The sequence below is a fragment of the Geotrypetes seraphini genome, chromosome 14 (genome assembly GCF_902459505.1).
Source record: "Geotrypetes seraphini chromosome 14, aGeoSer1.1, whole genome shotgun sequence".
Classification (NCBI taxonomy): domain Eukaryota; kingdom Metazoa; phylum Chordata; class Amphibia; order Gymnophiona; family Dermophiidae; genus Geotrypetes; species Geotrypetes seraphini.
This window is the reverse complement of record NC_047097.1, coordinates 21181207-21196767: the sequence shown is the minus strand read 5'-3', so window position 1 is coordinate 21196767 and position 15561 is coordinate 21181207. Positions and strand designations below refer to the sequence as shown.

General features: G+C 46.8%; 1 protein-coding gene across 2 annotated transcripts in view; it reads left to right on the top strand.

Moving 5' to 3' along the window:
- Positions 1–15561, top strand: part of LOC117348098 (tropomodulin-2-like) — a 49602-nt gene that overhangs the window by 6912 nt on the left and 27129 nt on the right. For both annotated transcript variants that reach the window (XM_033919785.1, XM_033919786.1), the window contains exon 4: positions 8442–8564. In XM_033919785.1, coding sequence (XP_033775676.1) covers positions 8442–8564 — 123 coding nt within the window. The remainder of the gene's footprint in view (positions 1–8441; positions 8565–15561) is intronic.

The window sequence follows — 15561 nt, the reverse complement described above, 5'->3', positions numbered from 1 at the left end:
ACTCATTCTCCAAACAGAATATATCAACAGTTTGACTCCTGAGAAGGCACTAAGGTGCCGAAACACAGGCTGTGTTGAGTCTGATGTTTGTTTTAGTGCAATAAAGTCTCATTTGAAGCATCTCTTTCATCTCTACTTTTGTTGATTGAGTGTGATATTTCATAGAGGTGTTTCTTGGGGGGGGGGGGGTGTTTACTTTTAAGTATTCCTGCCACAGGGAAGCGACATATCCAACCAGAGGTAAGGAGTTGCTGTCTGTGTTTATCACTGTCTCCAGGAGTAGCAAAAGAGTAACTTTTTCCTAGATTAACTTGATAAGTACTTAACCTTTGATTACATAACAGGAAACATTGTTTAGCAACAAACAATAAAGCAGAGATGTGTGTTTTTGGGATATTAGCAGTTGCACTGAGAATGTATTAACAAGTTCTGAGTTTTACTTATGTTATAAATTCGCAATAATTTCCATGTGAGAGAGAGAATGAGTTGAGTTAAAGGAATGTCCAGTAAGTCTTTCAGTGCAATTTCTCTGCCTCTCCCTCGGCTCACTTATTAGCATTTAACTACATGTGCAATGTATACCTTATAAATCACATTGGTTCCAACCGAGCATAACCAAAGACTTCTCGCCTTTAAGCACGCATTTTGGTATGCATGAAGCTCTCTTTAATTTACTTCAGCTGACTTACCTTTTTTGCATTGTGTCCTGCATACATTCTAAACCAATATACCTTTTAGTAGAACTTAAACATATGATCGGAGAACATGTTTGTTTGGTTTTTTTGGAGGGGGGGGGTTCAAATATTTAGTGAGGATTTTCAGAGACCTAATATCTTTCCAAAGATATGAAACTGTAAGGGAGTGAAAAAAAGTCCATCTGCAAAAAACATGTTAGCATTACGTCTAACCTTGTTTGGGAAGAGAAATGTTGCTGCTGCTGCACCCAATTTTTTTTTTTTTTTGGGGGGGAGGGGGAAGAGAAAAGCTGCTGCACCCAATTGGGGGGGAGGGGGAAGAGAAATGCTGCTGCTGCACCCAATTGAGGGGGGAAGAGAAGTGCTGCTGCTGCTCCACCCAATTGGGGAGGAGATAGGGGAAGAGAAGTGCTGCTGCTGCACCCAAAGGGGGAGGGGGAAGAGAAGTGCTGCTGTAGCACCAAATTGGGGAGAGAGAGGGGAGAAGGAAGACCGGGGAAGGGAGAGGAGAGGAAAGAGATGCCAAGACCATGGGAGGGAGGGAAAGGAAAGTTGCTACCAGACCATGGGGGGGGAAGAGATGTCGGAGTATATGGGGGGAGGGGGAGGAGACAGATGCCAGACCAGGAGGAAGGAAGAAGAGAAAGGAAGAAGAGATGCCAGATAATGGAGTGGTAGGGGGAGATGGAAGGAGAGGAGAGAGATGCTAGGGCATGAGTGGATGGAAGGGAAACTAAGGAGACATAAAATGTGAGACCAGAGGGAAAGAAAGGAGAGTAGGTGCCAGAGAAGGAGGGAGAGATAGGAGAGAGATGCCAGGGAATGGGGGTGGAGTGGGAAGGAAGGAAGGAAAGGAGAAGAGAGAGATGCCAGAGCATAGGGGAGGGGGTGGAGACAAAAAATGGAGAGGAGGTGAAGCAGAAATGAATCGTGTACAAAGGAGAGAAAGGTCACAGGATATACAGTTTATTGAAAGGACATAGAAAGAGGGAAGATGCCATATGGAACAGAGAGAGAGCAGACACTGGATGGAAAGGGCTGAGAGGGTGGACAGTGGATGTAAGGAGCAGAGAGAGGATGGACAGTAGATGGAAGGGGTAGAGAGAGAGAGGGCAGAGGCTGGGTAGAAGGGGCAAAGAGAGGACAGATGTTGCAAGCAAGGGAGTGAGGACAAATGCTGAATAGAAAAAAAAGAGTGAAGAGAAGATGATTAAAGCAGAAATGACAAAAGGTAGAAAAACTTTTTGTTGTTGCTTTACGTAGAATCAAGTAGTATTGTAACTATTGATTCAAGTTTATAAATAGGAAATGGAAATAAGGCAATTTTTTTTTTGGGGGGGGGCTAAACCCCTTTCCTCAGGTCAGGACAGGATACCATAACAACAGTATACTAAACTGTCTTGAAGAAAGAATTGAAAGCTAATTGAAAAATGGATTAGTCCAATAAAATGGTATTTTCTTATTTCTCATTATTTGTTTTATTTCTATTTGTTAATTTGTAAAGTGGTGGTTGTTATGTTAGCAGTTTTTTCAAATTTACATCTACTGTCTTTATATTTTGCACATTATTAGGGGACACGTGTCACTGTTTCTGTGGTGTTGCATTATATGCAGAGTCTAGTTTCTTGGTTCAGTTTAACTTTTGTCTACATATTTCTATTTTTAGTTTGTGATTATTCCATATTGAGTGAGAGTGTATCTGTGTTCTTTGTGTATGAAAAGGACATGGCTTTCTATTAGCATCAACTGTACAGGATCAATGCGTGTGTTGGTGTTCTAGTGATCACTGCAGTGTTTTAAGATGCTGCCTTTTCTTAGGTGCACCCTTATTGTGTGACTCATGGATTATTACTAAAAATATATTTTTTATAAAGAGGAGGGTGTTGTTAAAAAATGATCAGCACTGGCTGTCATATATACTAGGTACACCATTGGATTTAATGACCCTATTCTAACTTTACTGTTGACGTAGGTGTTGTTCCCCCCCCCCCCCACACACACACACATACACACACTATAAAGAATTAAATTAAAGTTGTATTAACATCAAGCAGCTTTCAAATGACATTATAAGCAAATGAAAATAAAATATTTTTAATACATTGCTAATTATTACCTGTATCTTTACCTAAACTATTTTGCCCTAGCTCTCACTATGATCTTTATCTGCTACTTTTTTATTTTGCTGTAGTGCAATCACATAGGTCTTCAAGGCTCAGTAACACCTCTCCATAAATTATGTGGAAGAGATCTGGAAGTGGGGATCACATCTATTTCAGATCCTCAGTGAGACCTCAGGAAGGAACCTAGTGATCAAACATTATTAGAGTGCTGTAGAGCCATTTCTTTTATGACTGGATGAGCTATAGTTATCTTTTTTTCTTTTTTTTTTTTAGTTGTTTAAATTCATGCAGAAATAAATGGCTAGATTGAACCTTAATGACTTCATTAACGCATTTCCCTTTGAAAGAGGGCAAATATCTAATTATTCACTTCTAGAATTGGATACTTTTTAAATTTAGTAAAAATTTCTGGCACAAGTGTCAAACCTTAAAAAAGGAAGTCATATTGAGCATTGGAAAATAATTATAATTAATAAAAATAGTACATATTTAATTTTCCTCACCACCAAATTTCCCCGTCCTGCCCCACCCGGCTACTTTTTCATGCCACCCGGCTGGAAAAGATTTCTGGGGAGAACACTGGTACTGTTAAATGATTTCTTTTATTTATTTATTTATTCATTCAATTTTATGTACCATTCTCCTAGGAGAACTCAGAACAATTTACATGAATTTATTCAGGTACTGAAGCATTTTTCCCTGTTTGTCCCGGCAGTCTCACAATCTAGCTAATGTACCTTGGTAGGCATCTTGTTCTGCTTATTTATTTCACGACTTGATTTTAAAGTTCATTAACCATTTTGAACCAGTTGTTCTGTATTTGGATTTTGAAAAGGCATTTGACTAAGTACCTCATAAAAGACTTCTGAGGAAATTAGAAAGTCATGGGTAGGAGGTACACTTCTCCCTCGTATTCACGGTAGATATGGGCGGAACATAGCCGCAAATATGGAAAAACCGCAATATAACTTTTTTTTTTTTTTTTTACGTTATTCGTGGTTTTTGGAAACAGCCAGAGTTTTTACTATTGAAACCACAAATAACTTTTCAATAGTTATTTGAGGTTTTTGGAAACAGTGATTCACAAAGCTGTTAAGGCTTTTAGCAGGCAAGCAGGCGATGCCCAAAGATCCCCAGTGATTTTCAGGGTAATAGCGATGTTCTCCATGGATGCTGGGAAGCAGCGTTTTTCTCTGTGCACACTGGGAAGCTGGGAAAGCAGCGATTTTCAAGGTGAAATATTTGAATCATCAATTTTGTGGGAGAAAGCATGGAAGCAGCGATTTTCAGAGTGAATGCTGGTAAGCTAAACTTTTTTATCAGTACAGTAAAAGAAAAGGAACTTTAATCATGATGTAATTTTTGGGGGCGGAGTCAGCATGCGGACAATCACGAATAAGCAAAACCGCAAGTGCTGAAACTGCGAATACGGAGGAAGAAGTGTAATGTCAAAAATATCAAAAACTCTATTCCCTTCTATTGTGGGGAAACCATAAACAGGTGGAGGAAAAGACCTCACATAAATTTGTGGAACTTAACAGCACAGCAAAAGCTGAAGACAAGTAAGTTCACTTTATCATCACAGGTCAGAAAAAACTCCACCTGAATACAGAAAGGTCTTATTCTGTGTTTAAGACCACCAATAGGAGAGCAAACAGGGATGGGGAAAATAGCAGAAGTCCTAGAATTTACTGGTAATAGTCCATATAGACAATCCAAAAATCCATGCTGGGAGTAAAAATCATAGCGGGAGAGGGAAAAAACAGATTCTTTCAAAATGTAACAATAGAACAGACCCTCATAGCACTCAGAAAGCCTTTACTGCATCAAAAACAACAAAACAGTAAAGAGCCACAATATAAATGTAAATAGTTACAAACAAAACAAAATAAAGGAGGGTACTCAGCGAATCCACGATTACAGCTCACAGTTGCCACTCTCCTGCTTCCAGAAAATCCCAGACCGGATGCACAAGGTCCCAACAGGAGTACCCCATTTCATTGAAAAGCATCATCAGCCTGCTTTATTAGAGGCCTGATTTATTAGAGGCTTGAACACAGGCTATGGGGCCCCTGTGTGATTCCCTTTGGGTTTCAGGGAGCCAGCTGCATCTCCACTTTGCTGAATCTGTTCATACACTCTTGCTGTAGCTGTTTAAATATGGAGTAGAAGGATGGGGACAGAAATGTGATGGAAGAAACTAGAATTTAAAAAAACAAAACATATTAATAGGGATTTAAATGCAATGAATAAGTGCTTGCTGAAACCCTAAAAACAGAACTGTTACTGGCTCAAAACGTGATTCCTTTGGGCTGATCTGATATTGTCTTTGTACTTGGTGTTGTAAAAAAATTTTTTAAATATATTTAGTGATGTACATAAGGAGTTTCTGGGTAAATTATAATTTTGGAAGGTGGTAGGTAAAGTCTTTGTATACGTGTAGCTAACCTTTGGCCTTATATATGATTATCCCAGAACTCAAAAGATACTTCTCTCCATTGATTAAAGAACTCCTTAAAATGATATGGAAATATATGTGATATTTATTGGAAGTGTTTTTGAAGAATATTATTTACAGTACTGCTTCCTTTTGGTCATTTGGTGTGACCTTTATAAAATAGGCACCTTGTTGGCTCCTCAGATAAGCATCCTTTCATAAAATCAGATCCAATGGCAGTAACTTTTTTATTTGAGGTGTAAGCTGATGCATATGAAAGCTAACAAATGGTACCTAAAAGATACACTGGGTATTGGTTCCCTAAATATTTTTGCAGATATGCAGTTTGTAGTGATCTCTCCTGGTCCTCCTTAAACATAATGTGCAGCTGTTTCCTAAGAAATATTAATTTGGAAAGCTAGTAAACCAAATATCTACCCAAAAAACTTATTAGTTTTTGGGTTTCAATCATATTTTTCTATCATGTTTTTCTAAGTTTATGAGAGGGTCTCTTCAGAGAAAGGTGTTTCAGTCTGGGATTGAAGCCTCTAGTTTGAGGAGAAGCCATCTGGTGTAGTAATGAATAGAAAGTAGGAAAGCCTTTATTAATGCTGTGCATAGAGAATGACATGGGGACAAATTTGTTCCCATCCTTGCAGGAACCCAATTTCCCCCATCCCGTCCCCGCAAGTTTTGTCACTGTCCATGTCCCATTCCTGTAAGATCTGTCTTAACTGCACAAGCCTCGAACACTTATGATTTTAAAGTGTTTTGAGGCTTGTTCAGATGAGGACAGAGCTTGCAGGGACAGGAAAAGAACTCGCGGGGATGGGACGGAAAAATACGTTCCCACGGGGCCGGGAAAAATTTGTCCCCGTGTCATTCTCAAGCTGTACATCTGTTAATGTTCAGCATTACTAAAAAGCCCTGATTGTCTTGGTAAAATATTTATTTGAAAAATATATTGTGATCGTTTTTACTAATTATTTGAAATGATGCACACATTTTAGTTTTGTGAAAACATTCTTGGAACTTTGCAGTAGTGCCTGCCAGTTTTGGTTTCAGTTGCATTTTTGAATTTTTTTTTCCATCTCTCTCTCTATTCTTTTAGTACTTTTATTTTGTGTTGTGCTTTATTTGCTGCAGAAGAAAAAAAATGAACATTATTCCATTTGTCCATATTTATTTATTTATTTTCATTTTTCTCTTGTTTTGCATAGTTTGTGTTTTTCTAATAAATGCAGTTTGTTGGTCATATCTGTGCCAGTCGCAGGAGCTGCTTCTACATTTTCAGCAGGTGAGACTGACCATTTTCTGCTTGTTTGTGCATGCCTAAAAGGAGAGTGACCTGAATATTATCCCCAAATTGACTTTAAAAAGCTGTTGATTATCTGACCTTTCTTCCTTCCTCCTTGCCCCTTCACTCACTCAATTTATCTATTCTGACCATTGTAATCTGATTTTATGGTTTCCAATTGTATTTGTTTGTGAACTTCCTGGTGTCACTACATTTATTTAGGCGATATATCAAGTCTTCATAAATAAGTAAGCACTAACCATCATGACTGAATGTTGGCCAGTAATCTAGGCATATTGTTTCTTCTAGCTTAAACAAGCTCCTAGAAATTCTTACTTCTATCCCAGATATATTATGCAGATGTATTTGGTGGGCATTTTTTCTGATATCCAGTTTAACCAGGTAAACAATGATGATTTTCTTTCCAGGTCATACAAGGATACCAATGTTGAACCTTTTGAAACTGGCTTCCTTTTCCTTCTTACAGCTGGAGTAGAAGGTGGAATAACTATGTTCGCTTTTCCCTCACTGAAATCGTGTCATCTTAAAAGATTCCTCGAACGAACCTTCTCTTTTCAAGCGGCCAAACTAAATTCATGGCTCGCCCAAATTATACTGGACGCCTCTTCATACCTCCACTGTAGAAAAAAGCTCAAAACTCTACTTTTCAATGGACCAAATCCCTCCCCCACCCCTCTAAGATTGTTGCTCCCCCCTTTCATCTAATATGCTTTGTCCCCCCTTCTCAGAAATTCAATTGTATTCGCTTACAGTACATACTGTATGTGCTCTGTATTTAGCCCTTCCCTCACCCAAATTGTCACTGTAAACTAGTTTGACCCTACGATTGCCTTGTTATGTTCTTTTTTCAATCGCACTGTATGTAATTCATCTATCTGTTGTGAACCGCCTAGAACTCCCTGGGTATGGCGGTATGCAAAATAAATTATTATTATTATTACTAGTCTTTAAGCCCATTAACATTAACGGGTGCTAGAATAGATGTCTGTCTGTCTGTCTGTCTGTCCCTCTTCCTGCCCCTGTGTCTTTCTTCCTTTCTTTCTTTCTGTCTCCCTCCCTCCCGCTGTCTGTCTGTTTTTATTTCTATCTGTCTCTCTCCCTGCTCCATATGTAACATTCCCTCCCCCTTCATTTCCCTATGCAACAGCATTTCCCTCCCCCAACCTCACTTCCCTGTGCAGCAACAGCAGCAGTATTTCCCTCTCCATCCACTTCTCTGAGCAGCAGCAGCAGCAGCATTTCCCCCAACCCTCCCCCTTTGCTTCCCACGGTCTGGCTTACCATCGCACTCACTGTGGTTAAGGAGATCGAGAGGGCACAGCAGGAAAAACGGCACTACCGGAAGAAGTTTATTTTTAAGTTTAAAGTTGCCGCCGCGGTTCCTCTCAAGATCGCTGCCTGCGTCGGAAGCCTTCTCCGATGCAGGTGCGGCTCGTGAGAGGAGCCGCCGCAGCACCTTTAATCTTAAAAATAAACTTCTACCAATAGTGCCGTTTTCCCTGGATTTAGGTTTGCGCGAGGTGGAGAGCAGGGAGAGAAAGAGAGAGCTTCGGGCGGCCGACATCCGCCTCGGGCCGCCGACAGCTACCGCGGCCGACATCCGCCTGGGAGGGGAGGGAGAGAGAGAGCTTCGGGCGGTCAGCCGCGGCGGCCGACATCCGCCTTGGGGAGAGGGAGAGAGAGAGAGAGAGCTAGCTTCGTGTGTATGCGCACACCTACCTGCAATGCCCTACATCTCACGGAAAACGGACGCATGCAGATGGGAGTGCGCATGCGCGAGTAGCCTTTTATTATATTAGATTATTATTATATTTACCTGCAGGAATGTTTTTTGAAATCTCTAGATAATATTTTTTTTCTTTTGTTAGGAAAAATATTTATACCTAAATACAAGCCCTTAGAAACTCGTAGAGAGGAGAAGGTGACCCTTGACCCTGAACTGGAAGAAGCACTGACTAGTGCTACGGATACTGAACTCAGCGACCTTGCAGGTAAGAATCTGTTATAATCTCTCATGGGTTTTTGCACATGCCCTGTTTAGCCCTTGAAGTGGGATGCCAGCTTTGGCAATTCAAAAAACAAGTATACGCTTGACCTCTCATTGAGAATGCCTAATATCCAGGGCTATTTATTAATTTATTTAGCCAGTCCTCCCAGAGTACATCAAAATACCAATCCTGACTCCAACTCCTACTGATATTAGGCTTTAAATTTTTTGTTTTAGATCCAAAATACTGGTAAATATACCTTATATTTACCAGTACTTTACATCCAGAACCTATGTATATATTATAAGTATAAAATGTTTTATCCCAGGACAAGCAGGCATGATATTCTCACATGTGGGTGACGTCATCTACGGAGCCCCGGCGCGGACAGCTTTTCAAGCAAACTTGATTGAAGTTTCAAGTTTGCACACTGCACCACGCATGTGCGTGCCTTCTCGCCCACTAGAGGGCGCATCCCACCTCGTGGTCCTCAGTTCAAATTTTTCCGCGGAGCAAGAAAGCCCTGTGGATCTGAGCTCCAGTGTTTTTGCCTTCTAGCTGCCGCGTTTAGTTTGTTTTTCCCTTCGAATTAGTTCGCGGTATTGTTTTCCTTTCGTTTCTTTTCAAAAAAAAAAAAAAAAAAAAGTCTTTCGTTTTTCGTCGGGTTCCGGGGGCTCCCGGAAGCCGTGGCCGCGGGACGTCGGTACGTTCCCGGCCTTCTTCTTTTTCTTCGTGGATGTCCCGTCCTGTTACGGGATTCAAAAAGTGCAGCCGGTGTGAGAGGTTGCTTTCCATCACTGACCCTCACCGGTGGTGCATTGTCTGTCTTGGGCCCGAACATCCGACAGACTCGTGTGATCGCTGTGCTACCTTCCAAAACAGGGCCCTCCGTCGCCGTAAGGCAAGAATGGCCGAATTGTTCGCCGTCGACGCGCCGCCTAAGGCCTCGACGTCGGCCTCGGCCTCGGCGTCCTCGGGGGCCTCGGCCTCACCTCGGCCCTCTTCCTCGAAGGCGTCGTCAGTGAAGCAAGCTTCGGGTAAGTCCTCTGTTCCATCCCCTTCAGCAAAGAAGCCATCCTCGAGTCAGGCCAAGGCGGGTGGGTCGACCCCGGCCCCGCATCGGACCTCGACTCCGCACACCCCGAGGGAATACTCGAGACCGAGGTCGCCCTCCAGGGAGTGTGCCCCGGACTCGGAACTCCCCACCTTCGTGGGGATTCCGGCCTTCCAGGATCTCCTCCGAGCTCTGATCTCATCGGAGCTGTCGGGAGCCCTGGAAGTGTTGCAGCGTGCTGCGGTTCCGGCGGCCTCGACCTCGGCCTGGACGCCTTCGGTCTCGGAGGCCCCGGCCTCGGCTCCCTTCGGGAGCCCCGGCCTCGGCGACCTCGGTCTCGGGTACTGGGACCCCGTTCACCTCGGTCTCGGCCCCGCCCCGGACCTCGACCTCGGGGGAACCCCCTGAGCGGAGTGTAAGGCCCAAGGAAAAGTTGCGCAGAGTGCGCCGTCTTTCCTCCTCTTCCTCCGGGTCTTCCAGACACGCCTCGCCCTCGACGCGACCTCGGACGGGGCGTCGATCGAGGAAGTCTAAGCGGGCCCCGAGGCTCGCCTCGGCGCGACCGTTCCTCGTCGTTCGGGGGCGAGGCGTTGCAGGTGTCGGAGTTGCGCCTCGACAACCCGAGGCTCCTCCGCTCACCCCATGGGAAGTCTTCCCGGGCCGCCTCGCCGAGGAAACGGGAGAGTGTCCCACGAACCCCGGGGTCCTCACCCAAGGGTTCTGCGAGGAGGATAACTTCCCCTTCCCCCTCGAGGGCCCTCGAGAGGGGATCCTGGGATTCGGGATCGGTTAGGGATCCTCATTATTCCCATGAGGCCTCCCCCCTCTCCTCGGTGGGGCGGTCGAGAACCCCCTCTCCCCAGGCTAGGCCGTCCTCATTTTCATCCTTCGTTCAGGACATGGCCCAAGCCCTGGGGATTGACCTGATGGTAGGCTCTCGGTATTCCAAAGAATTTTTGGAGGAACAGGACCTCCCCATTCTTCCTAGGGAGGTGCCTAGACTCCCTCTCAACAGTGTCCTTCTGCAAACCTGGCTGAAGAACTTGTCAAACCCTCTTACAGTCACGTCTGTGCCTTCAAAAATGGAATCGAAGTATAGGACGATTCCCCCTAAAGGGTTCGATAAGGCGCAGCTCTCACACCAGTCTCTTCTGGTGGAGTCTGCTCTTAAAAAATCACAGCCCTCACGGGTTTCTGCGGCGGTTCCACCAGGCAGGGAGGGGCGGACCCTGGACAAGTTTGGCCGTCGCCTCTATTCAAATTCCCTGATGGCCACCAGGGTTATAAATTACGCCTTCACCTTTTCCTCCTTTTTGCGTGGTATGGTGAAGGACCTTCCTCAATATCGAAACTCGTTACCGGACTCCCAAAGAGCAGGATTCGACAAGTTTATGTCCAACCTGTCTCAATTGCGGTTGTACCTATTCCATGCAGTGTACGACGCCTTTGAGCTGGTTTCGAGGGTGTCGGCCCTCGCGGTGGCCATGCGCCGCTTGGCCTGGCTTCGCACCCTCGACATGGACCCAAACCTGCAGGAACGCCTGGCAGACTTGCCTTGTGTGGGGTCCGAGTTATTCGACGAGTCATTGGATGCGGCGACCAAGCGCTTGTCGGAACAGGAGCGCTCTCTAGCATCCCTGGTCCGCCCCAAACCTAGGCCCCCGCCGCAGAAACCCTTTCGGCCTCCGCCGCGCCGATACCCTCAGAAGTCGACCCCGGCTTTCTCGAGACCGCCTCCGAGACGTCCGTCTCAGCGAGGCAGAGGGGGACAACCCCAAGCCCCGGCGCAGGGCCCTTCTAAGCCAGCGCCTTCCTTTTGACGGGCTGAGCGGACGGGGCGGGTTCCCCTCCGCACTTTCTCAGGAACCCCTTCCTATCGGGGCCGTCTTCGGTTCTTCCGGGAGGCATGGACCGGGATTACCTCAGACGCTTGGGTGCTCCGGATCGTCTCCGAGGGCTACTCGCTCAACTTTGTGTCCTCGCCGCCGGACAGTCCCCCAAGTTTAGTCCCCTGCAACCGTTCGCAGCTACCGACCCTTATAACCGAAGCCAAATCCCTCTTGAAGCTTCGGGCGGTCGAGCCGGTCCCCAAGGACCAGTGGGGTACGGGGTTTTACTCCCGCTACTTTTTGGTCCCAAAAAAGACCGGGGACCTGCGCCCCATACTGGACCTCAGGAAGCTCAACAAATTCCTGGCCCGGGAGAAGTTTCGAATGCTATCTCTCCCGGTTTTGTACCCCCTCTTGGGGGAAGGGGACTGGATGTGCTCCCTCGACCTGAAGGAAGCATACACCCATGTTCCGGTGCACCCCGCCTGTCGAAGATTCTTACGATTCCAGGTGGGGGACCTCCACCTCCAGTACAGGGTACTGCCCTTCGGCCTGGCCGCGTCCCCACGAGTATTCACGAAGTGCATGGTGGTGGTTGCAGCAGCCCTCAGGTCACGTGGACTCCATGTGTTCCCTTACCTGGACGATTGGCTCATCAAAGCCCCGACCAGGGAGGGGGTTATCTCAGCGACCCGACAGTCTATTGCCTTCCTGCAAACTCTCGGGTTCGAGATAAACTTTCCAAAGTCTCAGTTGAGACCGTCGCAGTCTCTTCAATTCATAGGTGCGGTGCTGGACACGGTGCGCCTACGCTCCTACCTGCCGACCCAGCGGGTGGAAACCTTGGTACGGATGAGCCGCCAGGTCTCCCAACTATCGAGGGTGTCGGCCAAGCGCATGATGATGCTGCTGGGCCATATGGCCTCGACGGTACATGTCACGCCGTTTGCGAGGCTACACCTGAGGATCCCTCAGTGGACCCTCGCGTCCCAGTGGCGCCAGGAGTGCGACCCGGTGTCTCGCCTCATTTCGGTAACTCCGCCCTTGCGGAAATCGCTGCGTTGGTGGACAGACTCTTCAAATCTGTCCATGGGGCTATTGTTTCGCACTCCGCCTTTTCGCAAGGTCCTGACCACGGACTCCTCGGAGTACGCGTGGGGAGCCCATCTCGACGGTCTTCGCACGCAGGGCCTGTGGTCGTCAGAAGACCGTCAGTGTCATATCAACGTGCTAGAGCTGCGAGCCATCTTCCTAGCACTTCGAGCCTTCGTTCACATATTGCAGGACCAGGTGGTCCTCGTCCGCACGGACAATCAGGTGGCAATGTATTATGTGAACAAGCAGGGAGGAACGGGATCATGGCCCCTCTGCTCCGAAGCTCTTCGCCTCTGGGAGTGGGCGGCCTCCCGGAACATCTTCCTCCGGGCGGTCTACATCCAAGGAGAACGGAATTGCCTGGCGGACAAACTGAGTCGACTTCTGCAACCGCACGAGTGGACTCTACACTCAGCAGTTCTACGCGAGGTCTTCGCTCGCTGGGGAACGCCACAGGTGGATCTGTTTGCCTCTCCGGAGACACACAAACTACCACTATATTGTTCTCGGATGTACTCGCAGGACCGTCTGGAAGCGGATGCCTTCCTACTCGACTGGGAAGGGAGGTTCCTGTATGCATTCCCTCCGTTCCCTCTGATCATGCGAACGTTGGTACACCTAAAATCGTCCACGGCCACGATGATTCTCATAGCACCTCGGTGGCCGCGTCAGCACTGGTTCTCCCTGCTGCTCCAGCTCAGTGCCAGAGAGCCTCTTCCCCTGCCTGTCTCTCCTTCTCTGCTGTCTCAGAGTCAAGGATCCATGTTACATCCCAATCTGCAGTCATTGCACCTGACAGCCTGGTTTCTTGTTCCCTGACTCCTCCGGACCTGTCTCAATCGGTGAAGGAGGTGTTGGAAGCCTCCCGCAAGATCTCGACGAGGCTTTGCTATGCGCAGAAATGGACCAGGTTTTCCACCTGGTGCTCGTCTTTTCACCTGGATCCGGTATCAGTTCCGGTATCCTCGGTTTTAGAATATTTGTTTCATTTGTCGCGCTCCGGCTTGAAAACCACTTCGGTGCGGGTTCATCTCAGTGCGATTTCTGCTTTCCACCAACCTCTGGAGGGACGCCCTCTGTCACTCCATCCCTTGGTGACACGCTTCATGAAAGGGTTACTCAGGGTTTGTCCCCCTCTTAAGCCTCCGTCTGTCGTGTGGAATTTGAATGTGGTTCTGGCTCAACTGATGAAACCCCCGTTTGAGCCACTCAACAAGTCCCTCTTGAAATTTCTGACTTGGAAGGCGGTGTTTCTAATTGCCCTCACCTCCGCCAGGCGGATCGGGGAGTTGCAAGCCTTGGTGGCGGACCCCCCTTTCACTGTCTTTCATCACGACAAGGTGGTTCTCCGCACCCATCCTAAGTTTTTACCTAAAGTTGTTTCTGACTTCCACCTCAATCAGTCCATTGTCCTTCCTGTGTTCTTCCCGAAGCCCCACTCCCATCCTGGCGAGACGGCGCTTCACACGCTTGACTGTAAGAGGGCGTTGGCATTTTATCTTCAACGCACCAGGCCTCATCGGAAGGTTCCTCAATTGTTTTTGTCCTTCGATCCCAATCGATTAGGGCATCCAGTTTCCAAGCGCACTCTGTCTAACTGGTTGGCCGCTTGCATTTCCTTTTGCTACGCTCAGGCTGGCCTTCCTCCCCCGGGTCGAGTCACGGGGCACAAGGTCCGAGCGATGGCAGCTTCGATAGCTTTCCTCCGATCCACTCCGATGGAGGACATATGTAAGGCTGCCACTTGGTCTTCGGTTCATACATTCACCTCTCATTACTGTCTGGACACTTTATCCAGGAGTGACGGCCGGTTTGGCCAGTCAGTTTTGCAAAATCTGTTTTCCTAAATTGCCATCCTCCCACCTGCCCTTTTTTTGGTTAGCTTGGAGGTCACCCACATGTGAGAATATCATGCCTGCTTGTCCTGGGATAAAGCACAGTTACTTACCGTAACAGGTGTTATCCAGGGACAGCAGGCATATATTCTCACAACCCGCCCGCCTCCCCGGGGATGGCTTCCTTGCTAGTTATGGAACTGAGGACCACGAGGTGGGATGCGCCCTCTAGTGGGCGAGAAGGCACGCACATGCGTGGTGCAGTGTGCAAACTTGAAACTTCAATCAAGTTTGCTTGAAAAGCTGTCCGCGCCGGGGCTCCGTAGATGACGTCACCCACATGTGAGAATATATGCCTGCTGTCCCTGGATAACACCTGTTACGGTAAGTAACTGTGCTATATTCACCATATATAATAACTACTACTACTAATCATTTTATAGCACTACCAGACGCATGCAGCACTGTACATTAACATGGAAGAGACAGTCCCTGCTTGAAAGAGCTTACAATCTAGTAGTGGCAGACAAACATGATAAAAATGGTGAATCTATACATGCTGATTAAGTAGGGGAGATGAAGAAGCTATATGGATTACTCTGAAAAGAGAAGATGGAACTTCTATCTACATGGGTGTAGTCTACAGACCTCCAACTCAGTCACAACAAATTGATAAAGATCTGATTGTGGATATCCAAAAGTTTGGAAAGAAAGAGGAGGTGCTGCTGTTGGGAGATTTCAACCTTCCGGATGTGGACTGGAAAGAAGTAGGGAGATTGTGGATGCCTTTCAAGAGGCTCTGCTCAGACAAATGGTGACGGAACCCACGAGGGAAAAAGCAATATTGGATCTGGTCCTCACAAATGGAGAGAGCATATCTAATGTACGAGTAGGTGCTCACTTGGGAAGTAGCATAAGAACATAAGATTTGCCGCTGCTGGGTCAGACCAGTGGTCCATCATGCCCAGCAGTCTGCTCACGCGGCAGCCCTTAGGTCAAAAAACAGTGCCCTATTTGAGTCTAGCCTTACTTGCGTATCCAACCTTGTCTTGAATCCTGAAGAATCGTTTCCAGGTTTCTACCACTCTGAGTGAAGAAAACTTCAAGTTTGTACGGAATTTTTTCCCTTCTAACTTTAGCGAGTGCCCTCTCGTTCTCTTTACCTTGGAGAGGGTGAACAATCTCTC